General features: G+C 27.3%; 1 protein-coding gene across 2 annotated transcripts; it reads left to right on the forward strand.

The window, feature by feature from the left end:
* Positions 1-6539: 6539 nt before the first annotated feature.
* On the forward strand, positions 6540-13318 carry LOC100210895 (5'-deoxynucleotidase HDDC2). Of its 2 annotated transcripts, XM_065795569.1 has the most exons (8): positions 6540-6688; positions 9607-9728; positions 10074-10176; positions 10471-10512; positions 10606-10635; positions 12586-12676; positions 12766-12813; positions 13080-13318. In XM_065795569.1, the coding sequence occupies exons 1-8, from the start codon at positions 6605-6607 to the stop codon at positions 13148-13150; spliced, it is 591 nt and encodes a 196-aa protein (XP_065651641.1). In that variant the 5' UTR covers positions 6540-6604; the 3' UTR covers positions 13151-13318. The 2 variants fall into 2 exon arrangements, with proteins under 2 accessions (XP_065651641.1, XP_065651642.1); XM_065795570.1 differs by lacking the exon at positions 10471-10512.
* Positions 13319-13908: the final 590 nt, after the last annotated feature.

Below are 13908 nucleotides of genomic sequence, written 5' to 3' on the forward strand. Positions count from 1 at the left end.
ATCATAAACATTCTACCTGATACGTGCACAACAACTCTCTTGTTTATCAAAGAGGTTACGATAAGTATGTGAATATAAAAATATTAAACATTCTTCAATATCGGAAAAATAGAGCAGAAAAAGTCAACGAGAGTGTTGTCGTGGATGATGCATCCTTATGCATCATCTGAGTGCAGAAGCTCAGCTCGAAAAGAGATAGATCAGGTAAATTAAAAAACTCTTGGGTGAGAAATGAAAATAAAGAAAATCACCCTCAGTTTTCACGTTTTTTATTGTTTTATGTACTACTTCAAAGTTAAAATAATTTCCTTGTTTCATGAAAAATTATTAAGGATGAAGAATGTTGCATTTGCTATCGCAAAAAGACTAATAAAGATAGGAACAGATGTGAAATGCTTATAAAATGCGTAACGGAAAGTGCAGCAAAAATGTTAAAAGAAAACGCTGTAAGTAAAGCTGGCATCCCTTGACTCATAGCTAGTATATCGGGCACAGAATACTATAAAATATTTTGTTCGGATTTCAACAAGTTTTAGTTTAAAAAATAGCTTTAAATTAAATCTTTATAATTTATTATCTTTTTGAAAACAGAGATGGAAACTTCTCCGTAAGAAAAACGAGCGGTACGTTTAACAAAGTTCCATCTGATTAATCCATTGAACAAACTATTAATCGTGATCAGAAATGCTAAGGGGGAATAAAAAATTGTAGTACGTCTGAAGGAACCATTTAACGCTGGGTACTTACAAATCATACTGTTTCAAAATGTATTTCAATTTTTAAAAATGACATGGGAATAACAACCAAAAAACAAACACCAAAAGATCTAAAACCATCAAAAAAAGATTTCAACAACGAATGTGTACTATAAATAAATACTACCTAAATACTAAATTTTAGTATTTAGGTAACATTTTCAGTATAAGTTTAGTAATTTTAGCAACTTTTAGGAGCAATAAAATCATCGGTGGATTGAGAGCACTTTGAGTAACTTTTTTTACAGGTTCCTCAAAGTGCTGCACATGTTTTTGATAGGAGATATTTCAGAATTTATTTTAAATCTAATTCTGAAAGGATCCACAATATAATTTGTGAAAGACAAATACCAACTTGGCTCGATAAAATCATTCAAACATGCTCAAAGAAGTCAATTAGGATCTCAAAATTTTAAGATTCAGCGGAGAAAACAAGCAAGACCTTGTAATACAAAAGTATTTGCAAAATGCTTACCAATATATATATATATATTTGAAAAAATTATTACCATGACGTCATCAGTACCAATAAAGGCTCAAATTTGATCCTTTAAGCACTTTTAGAATTGCTCGTAAGTTTTTCTTTTCTGTAAGATGTTGGTATTTATTATAAGGTTTTCTCAAGAGGATATTTAACGTTTGACGTAAATCTGAATTTTTTACTTTGATAAAAAAAGATATATTAGCGCGACGTCATCAGTACCAAATAAGGACCCGAATTTGACCCTTTAAACACTTTCAGAAAGACACGTAAAGTTTTTCTCATTTAAGACATCAACCTTAAACTATTTATTTACTTTTTGTTATGTCCACTTCATTTGCAAGAAATTATTATACGTAGCGTCCAGACTAATATATACTTCCTCAAAACTTATTAAATTAAGCGGCCGTGGCGCAGTGGTTAGAGCGCTTGCTTTATAAGCAGGAGATGCAGGTTCGAAACGAGCTCTGGATAAATTTTCGCGTCACGGTAAGGAAGGAGGCGTGAACTTCCTGGTTAAATGCACTTCCGCGGTGCTCTGTGACAAGACCGTTAGGACTTCTTGGGGCACCTAAAATAAAAATTAAAAAAAAAAAAAAAAATGTGACCCTGCCATTTTTTCCCGTGTACTCTTCATATATTAATCATTGTTAACAATAGACACGACGTGAACGGAAGCCAGAGCCGTAATAACCGGTAACTAGGTTTAAGCTACCAGTATATTACCGGTAACTTACCGGGTAGTAACGTTACCGGTAAGTAACTTGCCGAACCCTACACATAGCTTAATTATAATTAACTTATAAGTTGCCGAACCCTACACAAAGCTTACTTATTAGGAACTTGCCAAACCCTACACTTAGCTTGTGTGATAATGTAGTTCTAAGCAATTGTCTTTGACGCCTTAACTTGGGTCGGTCCATGATGCTTTTCTGTCATGTTTTTTTACAAATAAATATAAACAGTTTTATTCAATTTGCGTAACAAAATTCTAAAAATAGATTTAAATTCAATAAATCATATACAAAAGTCCATTTATTTGATATATATGTGGTTATTGGTAACTATATAATATTAATAATACAACAGTCTTTACATACTAATAGTATGCAAATCTTTATATTATATAAAGATTTGCATACTTTTAGTATGTAAAGACTGTTGTATTAATAATATTATATTGTTACCAATATCCACATATATATAATATATACTCATAAATAGTAAATTTTTCAACAATATTTTTTTTTAATAAATAAATAACAATAATTTTAAAAAGTGTTAATTAGAATCACTACAATTTATATAGTAATAAATATTAAATTTCTATGTAAATTAAAATGATAAGAAATGCCTAAAAATGCCTAAAATAAATAAATAATAATTTTAAAAAGTGCTAATTTGAATCACTGAATAGTTGAATAGTTTATAATTTAATACTGGTTTATAAATATTATTGTTCCGAAATAAAAATTTATTATTTATTTTGGAAATAAATTATTTCGGAAAAAATTGAAAAACTAATGATCAAATACCAATACCGTCATATGGGGCTACTTGGACCTGAATTTGATACATGTTTAATGTTTGTAGTTCTCTCTCATATTTATGTCAATGTAAAAAAAACTTGTTGTTGCTAATTCATGAACTTATTAATTAGTAATGATGATTATAAATAAAAAAAATATTTGGGTAGACTTCGATCTGCCCTTTTTTGGGGGATTAAGGTTGGGTTCAAGTAGCCCCTGTTGTGGGGCTACTTGAACCCATAGTATAAAAAGCCCTCCCCCTTTTTAGGTATCTGGCAAATCTCTTGGATAGCTGATGATGTCTTCTAATAAAGGCTTTTACCCATTCAACACCTGGGAGATTTTCATTGAAACATTGAAGACCACTACCTAATCGATCTAAATAGGATTTCACAATAATTCGAAGTTCAAATGACGTCAGTGGGTAGCCAAAAGTTGAAACTTTATTCAAGTGATTACAAAATGACAGTTCTTCAGGCGTGAAGACAGCTGAATGCCTTGCATGTTTCTTTGTGATAGTAACGCGTCGTCTTCGAAGAGCTCTCTTAATGCTGGAACAGCTGATTCTAATTTGTTCTTGAGTAAATTGCTGACTTATAGCTCCACATTCAATATTAATACAGGCTTGCTCTAAGTTTTGATTGGTATAGTCTTAGTAAGCTCTAGATCTCAATTTTCTTTTATATCTGCGAACCATTCTGGTAGAAACAGTTATGATAGCACAAAGTATACGCAAAAAGGTGTATAACAATAGCTTTAACCAACCATCAACATTATTTAGGTATGCATTTTATAACCTAACAAATAATAAAAGCATGGTTAAAATAACAGGTATATCAACTCTTTTTAAATATATTATTACACTTTGGGGTTTAATGTTAATGGAAAATAAATTTAATCATTTTCAAACATAAGCTGCTACAATGACATTTGGGTTCAAGTTGCCCCAATTTTGAACTTCAAACATAAATACAATTTTTTTTATCAAAATAATAAAAATTAAGGGCAATTATAATTGCTACATTTTGTAGCAACTGATACTTCTTTTAAGAAATGTTGTTAAATAGTTTTTATCTTTTTTGGTTATGTCTGGACAGGCAAAAGTTTTACACTAAATTTTTACCATTATTGTAGTTTCCTTTAAAAAAATATTTTTTTGATCACTTCTTGCAAAAAAATTTAACCTTTTTTTCTTTTTTATGTTACTTGATTTGAGTAAGTGTATAAATAACTTATTTACTTTCATACCAAATAACTCTATAAAAAATAAATAAATAAACATTTTATTTTTTTGGGTTCAAGTAACCCCAGTTAGCTTAAGTAGCCCCACATGACGGTACCTAAATACCAATAAAAGACTAAAAATGTACAATATAAGTCCCCCAACTGAAAAAGAATGCCAAAAAAAACTTGATTGCTATTCTATTTTTGTTATATCATCTAATGGTAACAATTTATCTGAATTTAAAATAAAATTTAATAATTTTAGAACAAAAATTACTAAGTAATTTAATAACAATAAAAAAAGCCTTAAAATGCACAAATATGGTAAATTAAGGTCTTTTAGCAACAAATGAAGATAAAAAAAAGTGAGTTTTTTTTTCCCATTTAACTTTTATCGATCAAGAGCAACAATTTACACTGCTCAAGGTTTAATCTTATAACTAAATTACTATGTAATTAAATAGTGATAAAAAGAATAAAAATTGTAAGAATATGATGATTAAAGGCCCCCGCCAGGGGGCCTTTAATCATCATATTCGTACAATTTTATATATATATATATACATATATATATATATATATATACATATATATATATATATATATATATATATATATATATATTATATATATATATATATATATATACACACATATACATATACAGTATCGTGCAAATTAATTGCATCAAACATTTTTTTCTTTTTTGTTTTATTCTGTGTTTTCTATAATTTAACTGTGATTAAAAGGATAAAAATAAGTTTAAAAAAAGTAAATAAACAAAGGTGGACACTACACCAAGAAAAAGATCTAAAATATTAACTTCAATATTCTGATAAATCTCAACGGGATATAGCTATATTATGTTCAGTAAACCATCTACAGTTAGCTGAGTTAAGAAGGGTTACATTGCATCAGGCAGCTTATCACCATTTAGACAAGGAAAATGTGGTCGAAAACGAAAGACCACAGAAAGAGATGACCGATATGTGATGCTGGAGAGTATCGAAAATTCAAAAAAGACAAGTGACCAAGTAATGAATGATTTAGCTACGCATGACATCCTCGTCTGCTTGAATACTGTGCGGAAGAAGTTGATAGCTGTTAGAAGGTTTTCCAGAAATCCTTCTAAAAAACCATTAGTTATAGATGTTATGAAGAAGAAGCATTTCTTGTGGGCAAAGGAATACAAAAAGTGAACTAAAGAACAATGGAGAAGGGTAAGACAAAATTTGTTTATTAAATTTACAGCTATTTTTTTTATTATATTTATATAATCATACTACTTTTAAAAATTGAAGCTTTTAAATTGAAGAGACTTGATAACAGTTAACTTATTTATTTATTGATTGCAGGTTTTATTTTTGGATGAATCACATTTTCACAAGTGTTTCACATGAATCATAAGTGCAAAGCTTTCACATGAATTATCACAAGTCAAAGTTTTTATATGAATCACAAGTGCAAGGCTAGCGGTCACAGATTGTTCGTCGTTTTGATGGTGAGCCTATACAACCCGGACACATTAAACAATATGCCAAGCATCCAGAAAAGAAGATATTTTGGGGTTATTTCTCTGCTTTTGGACCAGGAAGACTCTATCCAGTTACTGGCATGATGAACTGTGACACTTACATTGAGGTTCTGCAAACACATTTAATTCCAGAGATGTTAAAAGTGTTTCCAAATGGAAACGGAATATTACAGCAGGATTTAGCCATATGCCATACATCTAAAAAAGTCAAGAAATTCATGGTCAAAAATAATGTTAAAACACTTAAATGGCCTGAGAACTCCCCAGATCTTAATCGAATCAAGAATCTCTGGGCAATTGTAAAAAAAAGACTGCGAAAACATGACTGCACAACTAAAACTAAGCTTGACTACTATCCTTTAGATTTGGACTGAAGACACAGAAATCCAAAATATTTGTAAAAATTTAGTGGATTCCATGCCAAATTGTGTGCAGAAAGTCATAGCAGCACGAAGAGGACAAATAAAATATTAGTGCATGAGTTTTTATTTTATTAGAGTTAGAAAACATAAAATTTCCTGGATTTTTATTCTTTTTAATTTTGATGCAATTAATTTGCACAATACTGTATATATATATATATATAATACATGTATATATATGTATATATATATATATATATATATATATATATATATATATATATATATATATATATATATATATATATATATATATATATATATATATTCACTCTAATCCAACGAGCCTTACAGTTTTATTAGTGTTTAAATTTTTTCAATAATCTCAACTATTAGCATATTTGAGTTTTGTTATTTAAAACATGACCCAATGCTTTTTTGAGGCTATCCTTGATCAGCAGTTTGAATAATTTATCTGATTTCTATTTCTGTAAGCTGTTTTCTATAGTATTAAATATGACCTTTTTATTCCACTTTTTAAAGATTTTATTTATATAAATATCATTTTATAAACACAATTTTTTTTTTGCACTTTACCATATAGTATATGCATAATTTATGGTTATTATGTCAAAACTGCCTATTGTTAAAATTATTTTTATAGTTAATATAAACCAAATTCCAGATTAAGTTGGATATTGTGAAGAATTTTATTAAAGATGGCTAGCAATGTTGTTTGTCCAAATGATAGCTCTGATGCCAATAGTGCTTTGGAATTTTTTATATTAGTCGGTCAATTAAAGGTAAATTACATTATCACTTAATAGCAGTATATAAATATAAAACTAATACCCTGTTCATAATGACAATAAAACATGTGTTTAATTTTAAATGTGTATTAAATTGTTGTTGTAAAAAAATGGATAAAACGATGAAAATAGTATTGTGAGATTATTATTAGGCTTGTGTTAATATAAAACAATCTCACTATGATGTTGTATATATATATATATATATATATATATATATATATATATATATATAAATTAGTAAAAACACTTATCTAATTTTTGGTTACTTGAACACTGTGTTTCACCATCAGTAGGTTCATCCTGATTCTTCCTGATGAACCTACTGATGGTGAAACACAGTGTTGATGTAATCAAAAATTAAATAAGTGTTTTTACTAATTTATTATTGCTCTGTTCTTTTAGAACATTTAGCACTCTGTTTGTAGAATACACTAACATAATATATATATATATATATATATATATATATATATATATATATATATATATATATATATATATATATATATATATATATATATATATATATATATATATATATATATATATATATATACATAACATATGTTCATATTGATGATCAGAAAGTAAGTTATTAAATTAAGTGAGATTAAGTGTTTATTAATTTAAGATTCAAAAACCTTGCTTATTATAGGAAGTAAATTAATAGGACAGTAGTTAGACGAGTCAGATTGCTCTCCAGAAATTTTGAAAATAGAAATAACAGATGCCACTTTCCAGCATGCCAGAAAACAAGGCACTGATAAGCACTTGTCAAATAGTTATGAAAGTATGGATGACAGCTCCGGAGAAAATTTCTGCAAGACTGCAACAGGTATGTTGTCTGGACCACAAACTGTAGAAGAGTCTAAGTGGGAAATCACTTTTGATAAAGAAGCTGGAGTGATACGAATGTTGAATACAAAGAAAATAACCAAAAGAGTCCCAGTCAGCTTTAAGGTAGTTGTAAGAGGTACCATGATCGGGGGATTCTAATGATGAAGGAGAATGAGATAATAGTTTAGAGAGATTAAACCGTGATCAGAAGTACTGAAGGGTAAATGTGGAGAAACTGAGCACTGACTAGGATCAGAAACAAGACATAAATTGAGTAGGGAAGGTAAATGATTCGGGTTGTCTGGAAAGCGAGTTGGAAAGTTGACTATTTTAATTAGAGATTCAGAAAGGCAAAAGTTGTGGGCCTCAACACCAGCAGAGTCACTGACACTAGAGCCAAGCCATTCAGTATTATGAGCATTAAAGTCACCAACAACAACAATATTGGCTAATGGATAAAGAGAGAGGGCTTGGTCAATTTGATCAGAAATAACATCGAAAAAAGTGTAGTCTTGACATGAAGGAGAGCAATAGAAAACAAAGAGAAAGGTAATAGAGTGAAGTGGTGCTAAACAAAAGCACATAAAAGAATAGACTGTGGATTCAAACCTAGTTTCACGACAAATGGGTGAATTCTTATGAATGTAAATGCCCAGGCCAAGCATATGACTATTTGAGTCTTTATGAATTAAAGGAAGATAACCATCAACACTAAGATCACAAGATGAGACAGCTGAACTCAAATTAGTCTCACAAAGAGCAAGTAGATCTGGTGAACTTTGCAAGAGATAAGACTAAACTGAAGAAAAGTTACTTCGAAGACCATAAATACTAGTGAATGATAGGTTTAGAGAACTTGGTGATGATGATGGTTTTTTGTGTTTTATAGTTTTTGGTACTCATTTAAATTTGTTAAAGGACTTTACTCAAAGCATAGATAGTACTCAGTTCACTATTTCATAATCCAAGCAATTGCCTCATTACTATTAATAAACCCCAAGCCATAACAAAGGGCTCCAAATGTGGTCTCAACAATGCATACCAAAAGTACGAACAGGGACACCATTCATGCGCAACATGGCACTCTTAGTACTCTGATATTTTTCAGCTGTTGATGGTATTAGCCTCTCTGAGAGCTACCACAGAATTCGGGAAACCTGACTACGAGCCAGCTGCAGAACCATAAAACTGAGATAATCGAATGAACCGCCTAATCATAGAAACAGAGACACAAACAAAACCCATGTGTTGAGTCAAGAAGATCCAGGGTTTAACATCTTAAACTGTAAACAATGTATTAAAAATACATCTGTGCCAGCCTAATAGATGAAGACTATATATATATATATTATATATATATATATATATATATATATATATATATATATATATATATATATATATATATATATATATATATATATATATATATATTATATATATATATATATATATATATATATATATATATATATATATATATATATATATATATACATATATATATATATATATATATATATATATATATATATATATATATATATATATATATATATGCAGTTCTTAACATAAAAAATATAAAACAAGTTTTAAATAAAACTGTCAGTATTAACACGGTATAAATTTTTTATTTATTTAAAATCTTTTTTGTCTTTTAATCAAACTTTTCAATTGTAATCTTTTTTTTTTTATTTATTTATTTTTACAACAGCATATTTTTTATATGGATTTGGTAAATATTTCAATCTAAAAAGTTCAAATGTTTATATTTTGATTTTTTAATATTAACTGATAAAGATTTTGTTCTTTAAAAAAATTTTTTTTTTTGAAATATATATATATATATATATATATATATATATATATATATATATATATATATATATATATATATACATATATATATATATATATATATATATATATATATATATATATATATATATATATATATATATATATATATATATATATATATATATGTATATATATTTAAAGCAGACTATATCTTTAAACATAATATATATATAGTAACATGTTTTTATATTTCTATTTGTGTCCACTTAAAGACTAATAAACGCACTGGCTGGATTAAAAACAATGTACCTCACCCTGAGAGCATATCTGATCATATGTACCGTATGGCTATAATGGCCATGTTACTCAATGATAATAATATAAGCATATTGCGGTTAGTATTTTTCATATTTTATTTCATACAACCTTGTGTTTAATGAAATAATAAAAGGTATAATAATAAAAGTAAAAGTTTAATGGGCTAACTCTCTAAAAATTGAAAAGATGTAAATGAAAATCTTTAATCTATAAAGATTATTCCTGTTAGTTCAAATTTTTAACAACTTTCCTCATATCTCACTACTAAAAAGTTACATCACTGATATTAAGGTAGTATATATTAAATTAATTTAATTTTTATTTTAATTAATTAATTATTTTATTTTAATTAATATTCAATTGTTTTATGAAATTCCTCCAATAATAATAAAAGTTCCTGGAATGAAATGATTAAGTTTAGATGTATAAAGATGGCACTTGTGCATGATTTGGCTGAATGTATTGTTGGAGATATAACTCCTTTTTGTGGTATATCACAAGAGGAAAAGTATTTAAAGGAAAAAGTATACTTTTTTAAAATTTATACAAATTTTTTTTTTCATCAAATCCTTGTCTTTATTAGTATTATTATAATAAGATATATATATACATATCTTATATATATCTTATATATATATATATATATATATATATATATATATATATATATATATATATATATATATATATATATATATATATGTATATATATATATATATATATATATATATACATATATATATATATATATATATATATATATATATATATATATATATATATATATATATTTATTTATTTATTTAATACTTTAAAGGAAGCAATGGCACAATTGTGTTCCTTGGTTACTAACAAAAAGGTTTTTTAAATTTTTATTTTTATGAACTCATTCTTTTTAATTTTTTGTTTTGTGCATCTGTTTTTTGATTATAGTTTTATAAAAATGTTATAGGTTGGAGACGACATTATGGAACTATGGCAGGTCTGTGTTTGTAGATACGCAGTGCTTTCAAAATAAATAGCCGCAGTAAAAAATTAAGTAAAATTTCTTTTAAAACATTGTAGAATCCCATCCATATTTCCTAAAGACTTGATTTTTTTTTTGAATGACAGGAAAATTATTTCTCTACAACTAACATGTCAACAACAAGTTTATATATAGTTGCTTTTTTAATAATTTACTTTTTTCAAAGGAATACGAAAAACTTTTTAATTGACTTCCATTCTACTTTCTTGTCAACCCACTGTTATTCATAATTGTTTTATTAATTTATTATTAGTTTGACAATTTCCCATAAAATCTAAAATTAAAAAGATAAAATTAATTATGATGACCATTTTAGTCACATTTAAAGCCTTTTTAAATAATTTGATAAGACCTAAAAGTAAATATACATAGAAATGGGTCGAAAAGCAGTAAGTGAAGCAACAAAGTGACAAATAATAGGTATGAAGGATTGCTCAATGATCAGTAACAGAGAAAAAGAAAAAAAATTAAAAACTTCAAAGAATTACATCAGATATACTTTAAAGACATTTAAAACAATAGGTGGCATCAAACGCCATGCAGGATCAGCAAGGTTAAAATAACTACTAAACATGAAAAGAGTCTAATAATTTGTCAAACAAAAGCCAATCTGATGTTAAGTTATCATGAACTCACTGATGCATTTAATGAAAACCGTGAAAAACCTATTTCGTCAATACAGATAAAAACATTTTAATAAGGAAAAATATTGGTGTCTATGCAGCTGTTAGAAAACTTATGTTGACAGCCAGAGACTGGCTTACAAAATTTAGGTGGTGTAAGGAGAGAATTTGGTGGTCTTCAGAAAAATGGAAGCAAGTAATTTTTGTGATAAAAGTAACTTTGAAGTAATAAATAGAAAAAGCAAAGTTCTTGTTAAAAGATTTAAATCATTAAATTTAATTTAAAAAATAAATGTTAAAGATTTAAAAGTATAGTAATTGCTATGTTGTACCTAAGTTGTAGAGTGGCGGCAACAGTTTTGATATTTGGGGCTGCTTTAATTTTAATGGAGTAGGAGTAGGTAACATTTATACAGGTTGAATTAACGAACATATATAGAGATGCTAGTGAACTGCGTGGTTCTTTCAGTGGACATGCTGATTGATCAAAATAAACGGGGGCAATTTCAACAAAATTTGGCACCTGCCTTCACAGCTCATACAATAAGAGCATGGATGAAAGAAAATTTAATATCCTGGCCAGCTTGATTACCAGATTTGAATCCAATCGAATCTATTTGGGCTTGGATGGACAAAGAATTAGTCAAGGTGCAAATACAATCAATAAATAGCCTAAAACAAAAATTAGATACCATTTGTTGAAGAGTTCCAAATAAAATTTACAATAATCTTGTAAAATCAATGCAAAAAAGATGTGCTGCTTGCAAAAAAGCTTTTGGGGGATATTTTAAATACTAGCTTAGATGTTATTTTTGTTGCTTTTATTTTTAATATATTGCAGTTTTTTATTGATATTTTTTGTTATAATGTTTGATAATGTTTTTATATACAATTTTATGTTTTAGTCATCCAATATGCAAGATTTATTTGAAAAGATTTTTCTCGCAAATAAAATCAAATTTGTTCAATATTTTCTTAAATTTTTATGTTTAAATTTTAAGTAACAAAATTTAACTTTGCCTATTTTTTTATTTTTTTTGAAAGTACTGTGTGTGTGTGTGTGTGTGTGTGTATATATATATATATATATATATACATATATATATATATATATATATATATATATATATATATATATATATATATATATATATATATATATATATATATATATATATATATATACATATAAAATAACTTTTTTGTCATTTTTAATTTTGTCAGTTTTAATTTTGTATTAATTTTTTTCTTCAAATTTTTATTTATTTTATTGAGAATTCAGGAATACTCTGCGCAAGTAACGGGTGAAGCAAAAGCTGTGAAAGATTTAGATCGTTTCGAGATGATACTCCAAGCATTTGAATATGAAAGAGGTTTTTTTTAGTGAAATATGATAAATGAGACCATATGGTTGGTTAAAAATTAACAATCAAGTTTCTTTGAAATAAATTTACCATTTCAGCTTTAAATCGAAATGGCGAACTGGAAAGTTTTTTTGCTGGAACAAATGGCAAGTTTTCTTTTGCAATTATACTTTGGTTCAATTCAATATTTTGTTAAAAAATTTTAATTTTTTGATAAACTACTGAAATCTACAAAATTTATGTTTTAATCTAGTTTATAGTTAAATACTTTTGCGAAATTATAACAATTAAAGTTCGTAGACAAATAACAAGCTTGTATTATTAACAAAAGTATAAATATTTCTAATCGATATTTTGTTTCATTTCATTTGTTTCATTTGTTTCATAATCGATATATGTTTCATTTGTTTAGGGAAATTTCAAAATGATGTTGTAAAATCTTGGGTGGAACAATTAAATCGACTCCGTTTAGTAAATAAATAAAGATGAATACCTGCAACACGTTTTCAGTTTCAGTAACTATAGTGGAGTAGTTGTGTCGCCTTTATCTTTTTAATAAAAGAGTTAATCTTAAAAACAAATTTAGTATACTTTACAATGCTTATTCCAAACGTAGTATTTCAGTACAAAAAATATTTTGATACTTTTCAAGTTGAAGTTTTGTTCTTAAAGTTAGAGAGTTTGACCTTAAATACTAAGCTTTGGTCTAGAGTTTTGCATTACTCAATGACAGTAGTAAATTCTTGCTTCTGCATAAACATTGTGTTTTTGCGTATTGATTTTTATATAAAAAATAAACACTTGCATAGTCTTCAAAACATCCAACATAAGCATCCAATCATTCAATGCTTTAAATTCATTTTTTAAATTATTATATAAATATAACGTAACAGAGAGGTAATAAAAAGTCTAGTTCCGCTAAATTGAAGGGCTTGGGGTATTAACACTGTATGCCACCTAATCATTCTTTTGAGATAATATAGCTTGAACGTTTTTTTTTTTTTTTGAAATTCTCAAATCATACAAAAAAAGAATTTTGAATGTTATTTTGCAATTAGTATCCATAGTTACCGGTTCTAACTTATTTTAATTGATGTCCAACACATTTCATTTGAAGCAACCGTGGCGCAGTGGTAGCGCACTTGCCTCACAAACGTAGGATCCATAGTAGCCCCACCTCCGGGCAAGATTTGCGGAATTGGTTGGGAAGGAGGTGTGAACTTCCTATTAAATGCTCTTTC

Source organism: Hydra vulgaris, chromosome 04, assembly GCF_038396675.1.
Source record: "Hydra vulgaris chromosome 04, alternate assembly HydraT2T_AEP".
NCBI lineage: Eukaryota > Metazoa > Cnidaria > Hydrozoa > Anthoathecata > Hydridae > Hydra > Hydra vulgaris.